Source organism: Bos javanicus, chromosome 26 (genome assembly GCF_032452875.1).
Source record: "Bos javanicus breed banteng chromosome 26, ARS-OSU_banteng_1.0, whole genome shotgun sequence".
Lineage (NCBI taxonomy): Eukaryota > Metazoa > Chordata > Mammalia > Artiodactyla > Bovidae > Bos > Bos javanicus.
Window position 1 is genome coordinate 17,238,390 of NC_083893.1, and position 21,340 is coordinate 17,259,729.

General features: G+C 40.4%; 1 protein-coding gene across 10 annotated transcripts in view; it reads left to right on the top strand.

The window, feature by feature from the left end:
- CC2D2B (coiled-coil and C2 domain containing 2B) overlaps positions 1-21,340 on the top strand; it is a 106,821-nt gene that overhangs the window by 46,474 nt on the left and 39,007 nt on the right. For 9 of the 10 annotated variants that reach the window (XM_061402914.1, XM_061402904.1, XM_061402907.1 and 6 more), the window contains 3 exons: positions 7,557-7,695; positions 9,627-9,830; positions 17,819-17,911. In XM_061402914.1, the coding sequence (XP_061258898.1) occupies positions 7,557-7,695; positions 9,627-9,830; positions 17,819-17,911 (436 nt within the window). The remainder of the gene's footprint in view (positions 1-7,556; positions 7,696-9,626; positions 9,831-17,818; positions 17,912-21,340) is intronic. The other variant, XM_061402911.1, reaches the window with a different exon arrangement.

Consider the following 21,340-nt stretch of genomic DNA (forward strand, 5'->3'; position numbering starts at 1 on the left):
TTGCAAAGAGTCAGACACAACTGAAGCAGTTAGCACATGAACTCCTTCAGAGTCAGGATGATATTGAACCAGAACATAAGTCAATATGGTTCTAGAGAAGAGGAAATATCTTTTCAAAACAGAGAATGAGACAGAAATCACAGTACACACAGAAATATAATTTTGATGGATATCCCTGTTTTGCTAAGTAAATCAGGTCATCTTAGAAACCTGGAGCCAGGGCATTTTAGGAGAAAAATGGGTTGTCATCATTCAGTCACTCAGTCATGTCCAACTCTTTGTGACCCCATGGACTGCAGCATGCCAGACTTCCCTGTCCATTACCATCTTCTGGAGTTTGCTCAAACTCATGTCCGTTGAGTCAGTGATGCCATCCAACCATCTCATCTGTGAGCCCCTTCTCCTCCCAACTTCAATCTTTCCCAGCATCAGGGTCTTTTCCAATGAGTCAGTTCTTCCCATCAGGTGGCCAAAGTATTGGAGCTTCAGCTTCAGCATCAGTCCTTCCAATGAATATTCAGGGTTGATTACCTTTGGGATTGACTGGTTTGATCTCCTTGCCGTCCAAAGGACTCTAAAGAGTCTTCTCCAACACCACAGTTTGAAGGCATCAGTTCTTCAGTGCTCAGCCTTTTTTATGGTCCAGCCCTCACATCCATACATGACTACTGGAAAAACCATAGCTTTGACTAGACGGACCTTTGTAGGCAAAGTAATGTATCTGTTTTTTAATTTACTGTCTAGGTTTGTCATTGCTTTTCTTCCAAGGAGCAAGCATTTTTTAATTTCATGGTTGCAGTCACCATCTGCAGTGATCTTGGAGCCCAAGAAAATAAAGTCTGTCATTGTTTCCATTGTTTCCCCATCTATTTGCTATGAAGTGATCGGACCAGATGCCGTGATCTTAGTTTTTTGAATGTTGAGTTTTAAGCCAACTTTTTCACACTCCTCTTTCACCTTTCTCAAGACGCTCTTTAATTCCTTCTCACTTTCTTCCATTAGAGTGGTTTCATCTGCATATCTGAGGTTATTGATATTTCTCCCACAATCCTGATTCCAGCTTGTGCTTCATCCAGCCTGGCATTTCACATGATGAACTCTGCATATAAGTTAAATAAACAGGGTGACAATATACAGTCCTTCCCAGTTTTGAACCAGTCCACTATTCCATGTTTGGTTCTAATTGTTGCTTCTCGACCTGCATACAGATTTCTCAGGAGGCAGGTGAGGTGGTCTGGTATTCCCATCTCAGAATTTTCCACAGTTTATTGTGATCCACATAGTCAAGGCTTTAGCGTAGTCAATGAAGCAGAAGTAGATGTTTTCCTGACAGTCTCTTGCTTTTTCTATGATCCAATGGATGTTGGCAATTTGATCTCTGGTTCCTCTGTCTTTTCTAAATCCAGCTTTTACATCTTGAAGTTCTCAGTTCACCTGTTATTGAAGCCTAGCTTGAAGGATTTTGAGCATTACTTTGCTAGCATGTGTTGCTAAGTCACTTCAGTCATGTCCGACTCTGTGTGACCCCATAGACGGCAGCCCACCAGGCTCCCCCGTCCCTGGGATTCTCCAGGCAAGAACACTGGAGTGGGTTGCCATTTCCTTCTCCAACGCATGAAAGTGAAAAGTGAAAGTGAAGTCGCTCAGTTGTGTCGGACTCTTCGAGACCCCATGGACTGCAGCCTACCAGTCTCCTGTGTCCGTGGAATTTTCCAGGCAAGAGTACTGGAGTGGGGTGCCATTGCCTTCTCCGTTGCTAGCATGTGAAATGAGTGCAATTGTGCGGTAGTTTGAACATTCTTTGGCATTGGCTTCTGTGGGATAGGAATGAAAACTGACCTTTTGCAGTCCTGTGGCCACTGCTGAGTTTTCCAAATTTGTTGGCATAGTGAGTACAGCACTTTCACAGCACCATCTTTTAGGATTTGAAGTAGCTCAGCTGGAAGTCTTGGAGAAGGAAATGGCAACCCACTCCAGTGTTCTTGCCTGGAGAATCCCAGGGACAGGGGAGCTTGGTGGGCTGCCGTCTCGGGGGTCACACAGAGTCGGACACGACTGAAGTGACGCAGCAGCAGCAGCTGGAATTCTATCACCTCTGCTAGCTTTGTTTGTAGTGTTGCTTCCTAAGGCCCACTTGACTTCACATTCCAGGATGTCTGGCTCTAGGTGAGTGATCACACCATCATGGTTATCCGGGCATTAAGATCAAAATGGGTAATAAGGGTAATTTATTTTGGAGCCAGTGAATAAGCTTATAATATGCTGAACCAGAATTTTCTTGTGTTACTCAGTATTTCCCTAGCATAGTCCCCCACTGCAGCTGTTTTTTTTTTTTTTTTTAACTTTACAATATTGTATTGGTTTTGCCAAATATCAAAATGAATCCGCCACAGGTACACCAAAAACATTTTGGGGGTATAGCTGATTAACAGTTTTGTGATAGTTTCAGATGGCAGCAAAGTGACTTCCAGCCATACACCCACTGCAGCTATTTTTAATCTTTGCCACATCATTCTTTGTCTTTTTCTTAAAGTCAGATGTTTGCTCTCCTCACTCTAAAGCTAACTTTTATGCAAGTAATTTGGAACTTCCCTTGGTCTCTTTTAGGAATCTATTGACATATTTATATCCTTTTCTTACATTTTCTTCAACTTTTCCATCTCCCTATGCTATAAATCTTTCATATCCAAGAAGCTTTCTGTGCTTTAAAACAAAGAAAAATCCAAGCATTTGATTAAATCCTAAAAACCTTTTCTGGTTGTTTTCCCTGCCCAGGTTATTTATTATATGGGTGCTCTCCTGGTCTGTATATATTGCCTTTACTTTTTGTTCACACATTTCATCCCTAAGCCAACCCATTTACTCCTGAAGGCTACGAAGGACCTTCTGGTCATATTTATTGACCTGTCCTCATCTTTTTGCTTCTTGATGTCTCTTCTCTCATGGTTTCTGTGATGCTGCACTTAACAGTTCCAGTCACTTGGGAACTCAAGTTTATAAAAGGTTGAAAGCAGTTGTGCAAGATTGGAACAGATGAAAAGTGTCAACAGAGAATGAACTGCAGGAAACATTTTCAAAGTTCAGAGCCCTTTCTAAAGTGAACTTGAAGTAAAACTTTACAGTTGGGGATTCTGAGATCAGAGAGGGAAATTGCAGAGCTCTCCTCATCTACAGCTGTGGTGGCCCAAGGACTGGTGAGGAGCAGTGGTTTTAGGAGCCTGGGATGGGTGCTCCAAAAGGCAAGACTGACTTGTGAGAGTCCGAGCATGAAGCCAAAGGAGATCAGAAAGAGTTTGTTTATTCACTCACTCATTCATTCATTTATTCATCAACTACTGACGGAACTAGAAACGGAGGAGGATCTTAGAATGCTTTATATTATAAAAGTCATATCTCTCCAGTGTCAATTAACACTGTCTAGAGTTTTTAACACATTTTAAAAACAAAACTGTTTTTCTTACACTCAATAGTTGATTATTTGTGACGTGGTTAATTGAGTTTTATGTTTGACCTTATTTCTTATCTCCCATAACTTTCATTCTGGATTTACTCTTCGTGCTGAAAGTTGTTCCCTTAACGATTCAGTCCTTTTTTAGCTTTTTCTTTTGTACTGGGGTAGAGCCAGTTGTGATAGTTTCAGGTGAACTGCGAAGGGACTCAACCCTACATACACATATTCATGAAAATGATTGTTTTCATGGCTAGAAAGCTTGTTTAGTCTTTATGTATTTGAAAATGTATTTTTTTCCTCATTCTTGAATAATTGTGTAGATGGGCATAAAATTTGAGGCTGATACTTATTTTCCCTAAGCACCCTGAAGCTACAGTTGCATTATCTTCTGGAATTTATCATAGCTGTTTAAAAGTCTGCTGTCAGTCTAAATGTTAGTATTTTTTAGATAGTCTTTTCTCCCTGATACCTTTGAAATTCTTAGCTTAATTCTTAGAGACAAAGCTCAGGCCTGAGGGCAGGGAGGAATGGGGAGCTATTGCTTAATGGATACAGGATTTCTGTTTGGAATGATGAAAAGTTCTGAAAATAACATGGTTATGGTGACTGTACAACACTGTGAGCATACTAAATGCCACTGAATTACATTAGATGCTTAGCATTTGTTTGTGAAGGAGGGTTGCAGATGACAAAGGAATTTAGCTGTAGTCCACAGCTGAACACCTGTAGGGATGACAGAAGGAATCATTATAGCAAAGGCAGGAGATGTTCTGAGGTTTTTATTACTTCCCCTGAGGCAGAAATCTGGAGACTATGTTGAAATATCATTACAACCAAATTTTTTTAAGGCTATAATAGGATAAATTTCTCTCCATAATGTATTCATTAACATTTAGACTGTACCTGAGCCTTTATTCTCTGAGGGTCCTGGGCTAAGATTCTTCCCGTGAGAAGGAACATTTGTCACGTGATGATGTTAAGGGTGTCAGGCCTTAGAGATCTCTTATGACAAAGATATTAAAACAGTTCAAATGAGAGGGCAGACATAGGAATTGAAGAAGGGAAGAAGACTCAAGCTTTACCTGTTTGTAAAAAGGAGTACGTCAAGGCTGTATATTGTCACCCTGCTTATTTAACTTATATACAGAGTACATCATGAGAAACACTGGGCTGGAAGAAGCACAAGCTGGAATCAAGATTGCCGGGAGAAATATCAATAACCTCAGATATGCAGATGACACCACCCTTATGGCAGAAAGTGAAGAAAAACTAAAAAGCCTCTTGACAAAAGTGAAAGAGGAGAGTGAAAAAGTTGGCTTAAAGCTCAACATTCAGAAAACTAAGATCATGGCATCTGATTCCATCACTTCATGGCAGATAGATGGGGAAACAGTGTCAGACTTTATTTTTCTGGGCTCCAAAATCACTGCAAATGGTGATTGCAGCCATGAAATTAAAAAATGCTTCCTCCTTTTAAGAGAAGTTATGACCAACCTAGACAGCATATTAAAAAGCAGAGACATTACTTTGTCAACAAAGGTCCGTCTAGTCAAGGCTATGGTGTTTCCAGTGGTCATGTATGGATGTGAGAGTTGGACTATAAAGAAAGCTGAGCATCGAAGAATTGATGCTTTTGAACTGTGGTGTTGGAGAAGACTCTTGAGAGTCCCTTGGACTGCAGGGAGATCTAACCAGTCCATCCTAAAGGAGATCGGTCCTGGATGTTCATTGGAAGGACTGACGTTGAAGCTGAAACTCCAGTACTTTGGCCACCTCATGCAAAGAGCTGACTCATTTGAAAAGATCCTGATGCTGGGAAAGATTGAAGGCAGGAGGAGAAGGGGATGACAGAGAATGAGATGGTTGGATGGCATCACCGACTCAATGGACATGGGTTTGGGTGGACTCCGGGAGCTGGTGATGGACAGGGAGGCCTGGTGTACTGCAGTTCATGGGGTCGCAAAGAGTCGGACACGACTGAGTGACTGAACTGAACTGAACTGAATTTTGCTTAACATTGTATCAACTGGCTTTGTTAGGAATAACTTCCAAAGATTTGATAGCTTACAGTGCATGGTGTCGGATTCATGATCTCCGAAGAAGAAAATTGAGCTTCCGGATCAGGGATCAGACTTGACCACTTAGAGCTCTTGTGTGGGCAGAAGTTTTATTATAGGAAAAAGGACAGAGAAAGCTGCTGACATAGACGTCAGAAGAGGATGGAGAGTGCTCACTAGGCTTAGCAAGGCAGGTATATACTTTTTCAATTGGTTATTAACAATAAATCAAAAAAATGTTTCAAGTTTGTAAAGGTCTTACTAGACCCACTCCCACAATTTACATTTTAAAATGATGGATTAGAACTAACAATGGCAAGATCTTACGAGTCCCACTCCCACAATAAACATTTTAAAATAACAGGATTATCTTAATGTGCTTCCCTTGTGGCTCAGCTGGTAAAGAATCTGCCTGCAATGCGGTAGTGAGTGAAGTCGCTCAGTCGCATCTGACTCTTTGCGACCCTATTGACTGTAGCCTACCAGGCTCCTCCCTCCATGGGATTCTCCAGGCAAGACTACTGGAGTGGGTTGCCATTTCCTTCTCCAGGAGATCTTCCTGACCCAGGGATTGAACTTGGGTCTCCCGCATTCCTGGATGACGCTTTAACCTCTGAGCCACCAGGGAAGCAATGCAGTAGACCTGGGTTCAATCCCTGGGTTGGGAAGATCCCCTGGAGAAGAGAAAGGCTACCCACTCCAGTATTCTGGCCTGGAGAATTCCATGGACTGTATAGTCCATGGGGTTGCAAAGAGTAGGACACAACTGAGTGACTTTCACTTTCACTTTCACTTTCTTAAGAAGGAGAAACATGTCCTCCAACAGGATACATTGTTGTTATATAATCCTTTGTACAGAGTTTAAGATGAGTTGTTTTGTTGTTATCATCAGCTCTGGGCTTAAAGAAAAAAAAAAAAGGCTGTAATGGTATAAGTTTTATGTGACTAAGACTAAGGAATGTAGGAAAAAAAGTTTGTTCTTTTGTCCTCTTTGATAACCCCAGACCCCTATCTCCTCCTCGGGGACCCCAGACTTCTTATCAACCTACCTAAGGATTGACTCTCTCAGATTCATCATAAAAAATATGAATAGATACTGATGGAAAGTGGACAGTGTAAAATGTATGTCCGTGTTTGGGCTGACATTGTGGAATCTGAGTCAGACTGTATTACTGAAATCCTAGTTTATAGACTGGAATTTTCCCTGAGTACTACATAGAAAGGATCTTAGAAATCTTTCAGTTTGAAGCGTTCTAATTCCACAAGGTGAAATGAATTACCCATGAAGAGAGAGATTAAGTAACTGGGATAATTGATGGCGGAAAAGAAACCCTTTCTGTTTAGGGTTGAATTTCCTCTGCACTTTGCCTGTGGTTGAGGTCACTTAAGATTGCACTCCCAGGTGTGCTAGTGGTAAACAACCTGCCTGCCAGTGCAGGTAGACATAGGAGACGTCAGTCAGGAAGATCTCCTGGAGGAGGGCGTGGCAACCCATTTCAGTGTTCTTGCCTGGAGAATCCCACGGACACAGGAGCTTGGGAGGCTGCAGTCCATAGGGTTGCACAGAGTCGGACATGACTGAATTGACTTAAGAATGCACTTAAGAATACATTCTAGCCTGTCCTTCATAGCTCTCCAACTTCTAAAGATACGGCCTCATAGGACCAAACAATGATATTCTTCTGACTCATACTTCCCAGTTAATTGTATTACATACCCTATATTGTGTTTCAACTATAAAGATATAGCCTAAAGATTCTTTTTATATTGTATATTTTAGATAGCAAAGAGGAATATTTATGAGCTTTACCCTTAAAAAGCTTGTCTCTTAAGGGAGGGGTAGACATTTATCAAAAAACTATCATGCAGTTAGAATGTGAGAAGAACCAGGGAAGATAGCACATCTGAACCTTCTGTTTTATCCTTAAATACAGAGAATGGATAAGCTTAATCTTTAAATACCTGTAATGGGTCGGTTTTACCCCATATAACAGATGTATCACCTGTATATTACGTACAAATTCACAACATATTTTTCCTTATGTTAGTGTGTTAAGGAACGTAGATGCAAGAGGTGTTCCTGAAATTCCATGGCTTATTAATGCACAGAAGCTTTTTGAATGGGCCAATGAGGTCAGAATTGACCCAAATAACCCAGAATGTTCTGACTTAATGGAATTTATTATGGTAAGTTGTGGCAAAATATCTGTACTGTAAATATATTTATTAAGGTCTATACTCTTATGCTCCTCCACAGTTTGCAGTGTATTTTTCTAGGCACTAGGAGTCATTAAAAGTAAAAAAGGACAGAGTTTTCAGCCAGTTTACAGTACTATGAGGCAGTTAGAAATTCAACAACTGGGAAAATGATTGGTACTCTGCTGCTATTTAGCAGCCCTTGCTTGGTGCATCCAGCAGAATAATCTCCAGGTTGACATCAGTTGTACATCTACTGAGTACCAGCCGTATTATTAATTACTGAGGACTTTAAAGATGACTCAAAGACATCCTCCTTCACTCAAAGACTATTCACTTCTACTCCTGCTCATAGCCAACTGAACTGCTCTTTATGCTCCAAAAATGCTTTCTTCATACTTTTATCCATGCCATTCCCTCTGCTTAGAAGAGCACCTATATCAGCTATCTTACCCATCCTGCAAGTTTGGTAAATACTTCCTTGGCAACCTTGTTACAGAGTCCAAGCTCCCTCTGCTCCCCCACAGGATAGGCCAGTGAATCTGGGAGATAAGGTGTTGAGGCAGGAATATGGCTTTGTTTGGAAAGCCAGCTGACCGAGAAGATGGCAGACTAACATCTCAAAATAGCCATCTTGTCATCATCTAGATGCCAGTTTCTTTTATGGATCAGAGATGGAGGGTGGACATAAGGAAACAAAGTAAAAAGGCCATTTAATCTTGCAAGTATCTCCTGGAATGGCAAGCCTCAGGCAGGGGGATGTGTTAATTTCTTTCCTCCTGCCAGCCAGGTGGACAGGGTTATGAACAAAGGCAATTTAGCTTAAGTCAGGCAGAGGGGCAGAGTTCTTTGAGGCAGGCCATTATGTGTGATTATAATAACAATATCAACGGAAAGCAAGTCAAAGAAACAGTTTCAACATGGAGTCAAAATTGACTTCTCCCTGCAACAATTTCAGTTAGATATGGGCTTTCCTTTTCTTGCCCTCCTGTTCTTTCTTTTCTTTTTTTTTAATAACTCTTACGGATCTATTTATAAGACAGAGTTTGAGCAAGCTCCCGGAGATGGTGAAAGACAGGGAAGCCTGGCATGCTGCAGTCCATGGGATCGAAAAGAGTCAAACACAACTGAACAATAGCAAATGGACCTATCATTCTGCCTTTACTGCAGTCATTCACCCATGTGCTTTATCTTTCCCAGTGGAACTACAGCTAGTAAATCTTTGTCTCTCTTATGGCACCAGCACCTTGCCTCTCATGTACTGTGTACTCACGTTTGCATTTACTGAATAAAGCAGCGCATGCTGCTGCTGCTAAGTCGCTTCAGTCATGTCCAACTCTGTGCGACCCCGAGATGGCAGCCCACCAGGCGCCCCCATCCCTGGGTTCTCCAGGCAAGAACACTGGAGTGGGTTGCCATTTCCTTCTCCAGTGCATGAAAGTGAAAAGAGAAAGTGAAGTCGCTCAGTCGTGTCCAACTCTTCGCGACCCCATGGACTGCAGCCTACCAGGCTCCTCCGTCCATGGGATTTGCCAGGCAAGAGTACTGGAGTGGGTTGCCATATTGCAATTAAGTTTCCTCAGATCATAGCTTCCCAACTGACATGCTGAATTGATTACTTGTACATAGAACTATTGAACTTCTCTCAGCTCATAGAGCAACCGGATATAAAAAGCATCATCTTTGAACCCATTGTACAGTAACATGTTTTCATTTTCTATATAAATCATGACCGGGAAAAGGTTGAGAACCTATGCAGGCTAGATTCTGCATTTTTTTTCAGATTTTCTATTACAGATTCAGTTGTTCCATTTCCTATTTATATTGCAATTCTCATATCTCACAGTTTCAACTGTTATGAGGTCTTGAATTTAAAAAAAAATTATTTTAAGTAAAGACTTTACATTATTTGTGTTTTACAGTACATAAAACATAAAGGACAGGATATCCCAAAGTATTTTCGTCTTGAACAGTTGCAAGATGAATTTAACTTTGTTTCTGAAGAAGAAATGAAAAAGAGTAAACGTTTCCAGCTATTGCAACTTAGAAATGCTGGTCAATTAGATGTTTTCCTTCTGCAGCAAATGCCCCTTTATGATAGAGAGATTCCAGATTTAGTCTTCCAGGTACTTGGTTTCTATTTGAATATTGCTTTTTCTATGATAAGTTAATGTTTTGCTGCTTTAAATCTGTCTTAATTTTTATTTTTATTTTTTTAAAGCTGTCTTAATTTTTAAAAAACTATCTGTAGACAAAAATTTTCCCCTTTAAATTTTTTTTACTTGAAGTATATTTGATGTGCAATATTTATAAAAGTTTTACAGGTGTATAGTATAGTGATTTACAACTTTTAAAGGTTATGTTCCATTTATAGTTATTCTCCAAGAGAGAATACGGAGTGGGTTGAAAAGGAAATGGTAACCCACTGCACAGTACAGCACACCAGTATTCTTGCCTGGATAATACCATGGACAAAGGAGCCTGGGAGGCTACAGTCCATGGGGTCGCAAAGAGATGGATACAACTCAGTGACTATCACTCACTCATAGTTATTATAAAATACTGACTATATTCCCTGGGTTGTACAACATATCCTTGTAGTTTATTTTATACATAATAGTTTGTGCCTCTTAATTTTTTATCCCTCTATTACCCCCCAATAAAATTTCAACAAATCAAAAAGCAATATATTATATATAAATATATAACTGTACATCATAATCTAGTAGGGTTTATTTCTGGGTAAGAGAGCTAACAGAATTAAGGAAGGAAAAGATATGCTCCTCTTAATAAATGCCCAAAAGGCACTTAATAATTTCAGTGCTCATTCATGGTGAAAGCTTTTAGCATCCTAGAATTAGAAGAGAACTTCTTTAAACTGATTAAAAATATTCAGGATTTTGGATTTTTCTGCTGATGCAAACTGCTTTGAAAAGAAGTGTTTCAGGTCAATTGTAGAATTGCCGGAATGGGAGGAGAGATAAGAAAGGACACCTACACACCCACTGGATAATTAGAGGGAGTTTCAGAGTTAATTAGCCAGGAATGCAGAAATATACGGAAGTCGGGCAAAACACAGGGCAGGACAGTGCAGCGAATTTTGTGTTGGTTTTTACTAGACTCTGGTACTACGGTGGGGGTCTGGGAATATTAAACTTCTTGTGACTTTTCCACATAAGAGTAAGGTTTTGCAAGAGCTAAGAACAAAACAAAAAACAAACCAAACCAAAAACCTGTACAAAATAGGCAAGGTTTACCTTACCACCCCAGAAAAATTAATATGTTCATGGTAAATGCACTTCCATTTAAAGGAATGTTTACAAATGTTGGACTCCTCTAGTTCTTGAACCCAATTCAAGGTCAATAAGGCTATATCATCCTTCAAGAGAAGAAATAGAGCCAGTGCCTAGGTGTCCCTGAGCAAATTCTCTGTCTCCAGCTTTCCAGCATTCTGGAAAACCAGTTCCTTATAAACTATCCCTTGATTTGATTCAGTGCCTTATTATCTGTGTGGCTCTGAAACTGTTTGGTATAATGATCACTATTAGAAATCAGTTTCCTCATAGACTCCTACACAAACATTGTATTTAGTAGCCAAACATCAGTTTTCCCATTAATCTCAACAACTTGAAAATGCCTGCTATCATCTCTACCAGTAAGAGCCAATGCATTAAGCCAGAAAGAAGAAAGGAAAGAAGAAAATTAGAATTGGAATAGAAGACACAAACTATCCATGTTTGCAGAAAATTCATTTGTCTATGTGGAAAACGTAAGAGAATCTACAGCTAACTGTGCATGCTGACTGTGCTAAGTAGCTTCAATCGTGTTCGACTCTTTGCACCCTTATGGACTATAGTCCTCCAGGCTCCTCTGTCCATGGGATTCTGCAGACAAGAATACTGGAGTGCGTTGCCATGCCGTCCTCCAGGAGATCTTCCCAGCCCAGGGACTGAACCCGTGTCTCATGTCTCCTGCATTGGCAGGCAGGTTCTTTACCAGTAGTGCCACCTGCACATGTAATAAATTTGCTGAAGATGATACCCACTTTTAAGAATAAATAGCTACTTTTTTTATTTTAAAAGGAAAATTGTACCTCTATAATAGAGAAATATAGTTGTTACCACCTTGACTTAGTGATCCAGCTTAATCTTATTAAGTGTGGTAGGCAGAATAATGGCTCCCTAAAGATGTCTACTCCCTGAGGCCCAGAACCTATGAAAATGTAATGTACCTTGCTTAAAATAGGGAGATTGTGGTCGATTATCTGGGTGGACCTAATTTAATTATATGAGCCTTTACAAGCAGAGAAAACTTTCCAACTAAGAGCAAAAGAAAGATCACTTTTGCAATAGCAGGAGAAATCAGAGGAATTCCAGTCATGAGAGGGACTCAGCATGTAGTTGCTGGCTCTGAGATTTAGTGGTCCACCTGTGAAGACTGGAGAGCTATCTCTAGACGCTAAGAGTGGGCCTGAACTCACAGCCAGTGAGGAAATGAGACCTCAGTTCTGTAACCGTGAGATATTAGATTCTGCCAACCATCTAGATAAGCCTAGAAACAGATTCTTCTCAGAGTCTGCTAGTGAGAACCTAGCTGGCCTAAACCTTGGTATTAGCCTTGTGAAACCTGGAATAAATAGCTAACACCACTGTAAGTAAGTCCATTTGTATCATGAGACAATCTAGGCTTCTAACCTACAAAACTCGGAGATAATAAATTTGTGTTGTCTGGAGCCACTAAATCTGTGATAATTTGTTCCAGCAGCAATAGGAAACTAAAACATTGATAAAGGACAGGCAGATATTATTGCCTCCTAATGTGATACAACATGAAATACACAGCACTACATGTTTGAAATACCCTTGTCAAAAATGTATTACCCGAATCAAATTAAGACTTGGTTTTTTTTAATGAGAAACATAAGGAATAGAGAAACAAGTTAAATAGCACCACAAGGAACCAGTCAGACAAATATGAAATGTGGGACTACTGGCTAGGAAGTGCAGCTGTTTTTCTGTTACATTTTGATCCCTTTAAAAAGCCATCATTTTTAGACTTAAATAGACATTTCTCCAAAGAAGACATACAAGTGGCCAACAAGTACATGAAAAGACAGATGCTCAATATTGTTATATGTTCAGTTCAGTTCAGTCGCTCAGTCGTGTCCGACTCTTTGTGACCCCATGAATCGCAGCGCACCAGACCTCCCTGTCCATCACCAACTCCCAGAGTTCACTCAGACCCACGTCCATCGAGTCAGTGATGCCATCCAGCCATCTCATCCTCTGTCGTCCCCTTCTCCTCCTGCCCCCAATCCCTCCCAGCATCAGAGTCTTCCAATGAGTCAACTCTTCGCATGAGGTGGCCAAAGTACTGGAGTTTCAGTTTTAGCATCATTCCTTCCAATGAACACCCAGGACTGATCTCCTTTAGAATGGACTGGTTGGATCTCCTTGCAGTCCAAGGGACTCTCAAGAGTCTTCTCCAACACCACAGTTCAAAAGCATCAATTCTTCGGTGCTCAGCTTTCTTCACAGTCCAACTCTCACATCCATACATGACCACTGGAAAAACCATAGCCTTAACTAGACGGACCTTTGTTGGCAAAGTAATATCTCTGCTTTTGAATATGCTATCTAGGTTGGTCAATAACTTTCTTTCCCAGGAGTAAGCGTCTTTTAATTTCATGGCTGTTATATGTTAGAGAAATGCAAATCAAAACTACTATGAAGTATCACCTCACTCCAATCAGAGTAGCCATCATTAACAAGTCTACAAATAGAAAATGCTGGAGAGGGTATGGAGAAAAGGGAACCTTCCTACACTGTTGGTGGGAATGTAAATTGGTGTAGTCGCTATGAAGAACAGTATGGAAGTTCCTTAAAAAAACTAAAAATAGTGTTACCATATGATCCAGCAGTCGCACTGCTCGGCATATATCCAAAGAAAACTCTTAATTCAAAAAGATACATGCGTCCCAATGTTCATAGCAGCAGTATTTATAATAGCAAGGCATGGAAGGAACCTAAGTATGCATCTAATGGATAAAGAAGATGTGGTAGTGTATATATACACTTGGCCATAAAAAATAATGAAATAATTCCATTTGCAGCAACATAGGTGGATCAAGAGATTATCATACTACATGATAATCGTGTAGTAAGTCAGAAGGAAAAAGACAAATGATACCATCTTCAATTTAGGAAATGCATTTCAAAGTCTTAAAAAAGAGCTGTGCATTTATGTGCTCATACATGTACATCCCTTGATTTGCTAGGAATTTCCAGGCTGTAATCAGTAGCGGTTTTCTAGAATTGTGTAAAGCTATCGTTTGGCCATCTTATGTAAAACATGTTCTCAGTAAAATAAAATGAAAAAAATATATATGATACCACTTGTGGAATCTGAAGAAAAGATAGAAATGAACTTATTTTAAAAACAGAAATAAGACTCATGGACATAGAAAACAAATTTACCGGTACCAAAGGGGAAAGGGAATGGAGGAGGAATAAATTAGGCATTTGAGATTAGCAGATACAAGCTATGCTATGCTAAGTCACTTCAGTCGTGTCCGACTCTGTGTGACCCCATCGACGGCAGCCCACCAGGCTCCCCCGTCCCTGGGATTCTCCAGGCAAGAACACTGGAGTGGGTTGCCATTTCCTTCTCCAATGCATGAAAGTGAAAAGAGAAAGTGAAGTTGCTCAGTCGTGTCCGACTCTTAGCGACCCCATGGACTGCAGCCTACCAGGCTCCTCCGTCCATGGGATTTTCCAGGCAAGAGTACTGGAGTGGGGTGCCATTGCCTTCTCCGAGATACAAGCTACCATATAGAAAATCAATAAACAACAGGTTCCTACTGTATAACACAGGGAACTTTATCCATATCTTGTAATAACTTGTAATGGGAAAAAATTTGAAAAAATATGAACAGTGATTGGTGGGAAAACAGCAGCAGTTGGTAAAATTTGGATATTAGAATATTAAGTATATTGATAATTGAATTATAGATATATTGGGAAATTGTTAATTTTGTTGTCTGTGATTATGGCACTGTGAATGTGTCCATAGTATTTGGAGATTCATACTGAAGTATTTAAGAGTGAAGTGTCATCATGCTATAATTTACACTGAGATATTTTAGCCAAAAAAAGAAAAGAAATAGATTAAACAAATGTGGCAAAATGTTAATTACTTAACCTAGAGACTAAGTACATAGATTTTAACCGCCTTTCTCATTTTCTGTATGTTTGAAAAACTTAAGGAAAAATTAGAGACAAAAAATAAATAACATTCTATACACCAATAAAAACCCACTAAAAATGTAATTTAGCAAAGATACACCTTACAGTAGCAATAAAAACTCTTAAATACACAGGAATACATTTAACAAAACATGTACAAAACTTAATGGAGAGAATTGTAGGACATTTTGAATGATGTAAAATTAGATTCAGACTTCACAAGAGAAATAAATACCATGTGTAATGAAGATTACCCATGAAATCCGAAACTCCATTTTTTAAATTAATTTTTAAAATACTTTACAGTATTGTGTTTCTACTGTACAGCAAAGTGAATCGGCTATACGTATACATATATCCCCTCTTTGTGGGATTTCCTCCCCATTCAGGTGACAACAGAGCATCAAGTAGAGTTCCCTGTGCTATACAGCAGAGTCTCATTAGTTATCTATTTTATACATAGCATCCATAGCATATATATGTCAATCCCAGTCTCCCAATTCCTCCCCTCACCCCACTTCCCTCCTTGGTATCCATACATTTGCTCTCTACATCTGTGTCTCTACTTCTGCTTTGAAATGCAAAACTTTAAATGGATATCTTAATCTTGGACAGGAAAGTATTTCTTAAACAAAGCACAAAAAGCATAAATTATAAAGAAGTAGAATAATTAACTTGATAATATTAAAATTTAAACCCCACAAATTAGGAAAAGATATTTGTAAGTTCAGTTCAGTTCAGTTGCTCAGTCGTGTCCGACTCTTTTCGACCCCATGAATCGCAGCACGCCAGGCCTCCCTGTCCATCACCAACTCCTGGAGTTCACTCAGACTCACGTCCATCGAGTCAGTGATGCCATCCAGCCATCTCATCCTCTGTCGTCTCCTTCTCCTCCTGCCCCCAATCCCTCCCAGCATCAGAGTCTTTTCCAATGAGTCAACTCTTCGCATGAGGTGGCCAAAGTACTGGAGTTTCAGCTTTAGCATCATTCCTTCCAAAGAAATCCCAGGGCTGATCTCCTTCAGAATGGACTGGTTGGATCTCCTGCAGTCCAAGGGACTCTCGAGTCTTCTCCAACACCACAGTTCAAATAGTTAATAAAAATTAACATCCAGAGTATTTAAGTAAATCTTACAATTTAATACTTTTTAAAGAAAATACAGTGATATGAAATAATAATATAATATTTTGTTTGTTTAGTCACTCAGTCATGTCTGACTCTTTTGTGATGCCATGGACTATAGCCTGCCTAGCTCCTCTGTCCATGGGATTTCCCAGACAAGAATACTGGAGTAGGTTGCTGTTTCTTTCTCCATGGTATCTTCCTGACCCAGGGATGGAACCTGCATCTCCTACATTGGCAGGTGAATTCTCTACCACTGAGCCACCTGGGAAACAGTATAATGGGAAATAATATAGTGTTGTTCGTTCACTCAGTCATGTTCGACTCTTTGCAACCCCATGGACTGCAGCACGCCAGGCTTCCCTGTCCTTTACTATCTCCCAGACTCTGCTCAAACTCATATCCATTGAGTCGGTGATGCCATCCAACCATCTCATCCTCTGTTGTCCCTTTCTCCTCCTACCTTCAATTGTTCCCAGCGTCAGGATCTTTTCTAATGAGTCAGCTCTTCGCATCAGGTGGCCAAAGTATTGGAGCTTTAGTTTCAGCATCAGTCCTTCCAATGAATATTCAGGATTGATTTCCTTTAGGATTGACTGGTTTGATCTCCTTGCTGTGCAAGGGACTCTCAAGAGTCTTCTCCAACACCACAATTCAAAAGCATCAGTTTTTCAATGCTCAACCTTTTTTATGGTCCAACTCTCACATCCATATATATAATATAATATATCCTTAGGTAAAAGTGGTTACTTGCCAACAGAATTAATTTCAAGGTTTCTTATGGATAATTAGAAAATAAATTACTTTCAGATAATTTGTCTACTGTAAAGATACTTCATAATTTTTGTGGTGTCTTTAATGTTCTCTAAAATATAAAATAATTTTTATGTGCTTTAGGAACGTATCCCAGACATGCAGATGTAATAGATGTGGATTTATTTTAAATTATATAAATGAGGCATCCTGACAAATAATCATACCAACTGCTATATGTAAAATTAAAGTTATTGATTATGGTCAACATATTTTGATTACTTACTACATGCCACACACATTATAAATATTGTTTTAGCTAAATCTCACAGCAATCCTGTGACATGTTAATAGTAATTATATTATTACAAAAGAGGAAACTGAGATCTGCAGTAGTTAATCAACTTTTCCCCAAACCACACAGTTAGTAAATGTCAGGGCCAACTTGAATCCAGGACTATGACCTCCAAAGCCCACCAACTTGAACATTATATATACTCTAATGTTAATAGTTCCCATTTCTTTTGTTTCTAATGATACCAGGTAAATAGGCACATGAAGAATAGTTCTCAGTTGTCTTTACATCTTCTTACCATTTTCTCAATTGCAGTTTTTTTTCCTCAATCATTACTTAGTTTTAAAAGATGAATGAAACTCTTCCTAGAAGAAAACAAAATATAACGGTTCTTCGCTAATTCTCAGAGGGAAGAATCTTAAAGAAACATTCTCTCCGCCCAATTCCAGAGTGTTGCCAATATCTCCTACACATAAACTGAAATGAGTAGTTAATATTTCATTGCAGCATATCATAGCTAAACTTTGTTACATTCAAGAAGTGAAACTAGGATATTACCCTGGTGGTCCAGTGGTTTAAGATTCTGCACTTCGCGGGCAGGGGGCACGGCTTCGATCCTTGGTTGGGGAACTAAGATCCTGCATGTTGCATGGCATGGCCAAAAAAAAAGTGAAACTAATTTAATTTCTCTACTTACAGGAATATGAAAGTCAGATAGAAAAGGATTTGTCCATTTCAGATGTGAATTCTATTACTGCACAAAGGATTAATTCTGCCAATTTTCTGAAAAAGGTAACAACAACAAAATAACATTGTCAGTGTGTTTGAATTTACTTTTGTGAAAACTAGTCTGCTGGATGCATAGCATAGTACTATACTCTTCCCAGAGAGTCAGACGGGCAGACCTGGTTGCTCCTCACCTCTTTCTGATCACTAAGGGGTTTTCTGTTCCATTCAGACTTCTTTTTCAGAGTTAGTTACTGACCATCTGTAAATGTGCACAGTTGACATGTATTATTGATGCAACAGTTACTTCAGTTGACAGCAAACTCATTATTAGAGAATATTCCAACTTTTTCTGTTTACACCCATCTCTTCTTGACCCTGAAAATTCACCTTGAGAAATACAGCAGCATTTTGTTGGATTCCCTAGTTTTATTAACAACTCATAATGCCACACACCACAGCAGTTCAGTGGACAATAGATGGAGGACCTGCTAGGAGACAGAAAATAGTAGAGAAAGACATGCTTCAGATATTTACAGAACACCCTGCCAAAGCCTAAACCAGGTTTGAGGTGGAACCCCTCAATCAAATTCACTCCTGATTTCTTTGCACTGACCCCTCATCCTTCCACACTAAGCTTCCAGAGCACAGGGACTATATCTACAGATCCATGATGCCCAGCACTGTGCTCTTCACTCAGGAAATGTTGAGACACGTTTGAGCAGTTAATGAGGTTAGGAATAAAACCACAAGGCTGAGGAGATTTCTAAGATTTCTGCAAGAGTAGAATTGATAGCCCTTGCTATAGAGGACCAGAGAAGCCTTTCAAGATAACTTGAAAGCAGAGAGCCATGGAAAGATCTAAGAGATACACACCAAATACCTCGTAAAGACATGAGAGAAGTGACCTTGTGTGACTAGATGAGGCCTAGGCAGGTATGTGCAGACCTGTTCTGACCTCCCCATTTGTCTTTGGGCGAGTAATCTATGCACTGAGTCCTGCTTTATTGTTTTATAAAAACAGACAATAAAAATGCCTGCCTTGCTTTTCTTCTGAAGTAAAATGATAAAACTGCAAGTGCTGTGCTAGTTTGTACCCTGTTCGCTGAGAGCATGCTGGAAATGCAGACCTCTGTAGCTATCCTAGTCTGTTTCAGTACTTCCTGTTTATCATTGGCAGGTGTTTTCTCCCACTCACCCTTGCCCCTCCTACACTGTCTTTATTAACTCCATGTGTGTGTGCCAAGTCACTTCAGTTGTGTCCGACTCTTTGTGACCCTGTGGGGTGTAGCTCACCAGGCTCCTCTGTCCATGGGACTCTAGGGAAGAATACTCTAGTGGGTTGCCATGCCCTCCTCCAGGGGATCTTCCTGACCCAGGGATTGAACCCGCATCTCTTATGTCTCCTGCATTGGCTGGCGGGTTCTTTACCATTAGCACCACCTGGAAAGCCCTACCAGCTCCGTATTTCTTTTAAAAAGAGTTGAGAGGTGATTTAATAATGAGATTTATGTCTTAGGAAATAAAGAGGTATTCCTATAAGAAAGGGAACACATACCCTACTCATCCCTTCTCTTCTTTTTGATGGATAAGGAAGCCCAGGAGGGAGCAGAGGATCAGGAAGGTGGTAAGAGCACAAGTGTCTGAGGATTCTGGAACTTCATGCAGGATCCTGCAAAGGAGTGTCAAGAACATTTTGTGATTGTGTTTCAGTTCCTTGTGAAGACTTTTTTGTTATCCGGAGATAGTTTCACACACAAGTTGAAGGATACTGACTCTAATTATAGGTGCTGGAATTGTGGTTTGACATTGGAGGCCTCATAGGGCCATGGGTGTTTAAATCTGATTGTGAGTTATATGGGTTAAACTCCCTACTATGTTACTGGGGTCAGTGGTACCTGAGGCCAGGGTTGGAGCAGTAAAGTCCCAGCAGTCTCGTGGATTGCTAGATAAAGTTTTGCTGAAATATTTGTGTCTAAGAGGCCTGTAGCTCTCCTCAATTTGTCCCTTCCATTAATTTACTCAATAAATACTTAATGAGCATCTGCTGTTAATCAAGCATTATACTAGAGATTGAAATTACAGCAGTAAACAAAAGAGACTAAAATCCTTGACCTCCTAGTCATTCTAGTGGGAGAAGTCAGATAATGAACAAAATATTAGTGTATTAGATTGTGATATGTGCTCTAACAAGTAAAGTTGGAAAAGAGCACAGGTGTGTGTGGGGGGGGGGGCGGGGGGATGTGGGGTACAATTTTAAACAAGATAGTCAAGGAAAGCCCCTGAGTAGGTAACACCAACGAAAGACCTGAAAGCTGAGGGAGCTGGAGTTGAAGCTCCAAAAAGTTAGAGTTTTCATGGGCGAAGAACATCGCAGGCTGATGGAACCACATGTGAAAACTGAGAAAGGAATATGCGTAGCCTGGGGCAGGAACAGCAAGGAGCTCAGTCTGTGTGTCGCCAGTGGAGCAAAGGAGAGAGAGAGAATGAGAGAAGGGGTGGGAGAAGGGAAAGAAAGAGAAGGAAGGGAGGGCTCCAGCACAATAATGGGGTCAGAGGGGAGAGGGATGTGGTTCACCTTCAAAGCAAGCAGTTTGTTGCCCATACAGGCTTCCCTGCTGGCTCAGACGGGAAAGAACCTGCCTGCAATGGAGGAGACCTGTGTTCAATCCCTGGGTTGGGAAGATCCCCTGGAGAAGGGAATGGCAAACTACTCCGGTATTCTTGCCTGGGAAATTCCATAGACAGAGGAGCATGGTGAGCTACAGCCCATGGGGTCACAAAGAGAGTAACACACACACACACACACACACACACACACACAGCAGAGTAATTCTTAGGAATTCTGTTTTTCCCATTCTACCACCTCATTTTCCTATATAATTTAAGCAGATCACTAGTCTCTAGGTTGAGCTTCCGAGGTGGTGCTAGTGGTAAAGAACCCTTCTGCCAATGCAGGAAAGGTAAGAGATGCAGGTTCGATCCCTGCGTTGGGAAGATCACCTGGAGGAGAGCATGGCAACCCATTCCAGTATTCCTGCCTAGAAATCCCGTGGACACAGGAGCCTGGTGGGCTACAGTCCATAGGGTCGTAAAGAGTCAGACACAAGTGAAGCGACTTAGCACACATGCACATATACACAATTATCTCCAGGATGATTTGTGGCAGGACAGAAAGCAGAAATTGGCCTCGAGACACGCTTCTTCCTGGTTTCATTTCTAAAAGTCTACACCTGACGTGAAGGATGGGATTAGAGTAGAAAGGGAGGAATGTCCTTAGACTATATAGAATTTCAGAGTCCTTAGAGGAACCAATTTCTGTGGGTTCTACAAGCAGCATAGGCTTAGGGGAATGGCTCTGTTGAAGCACTGGATATCTAACCAAGCAGACAGAATGAGAACTTAAGGTCAGAATAGGATGAACTCCAAGGACATACAGAAATGTGATCACATTTCTTTGTGGATCAAGATTTGTGTGAATACAACTGACTGCTG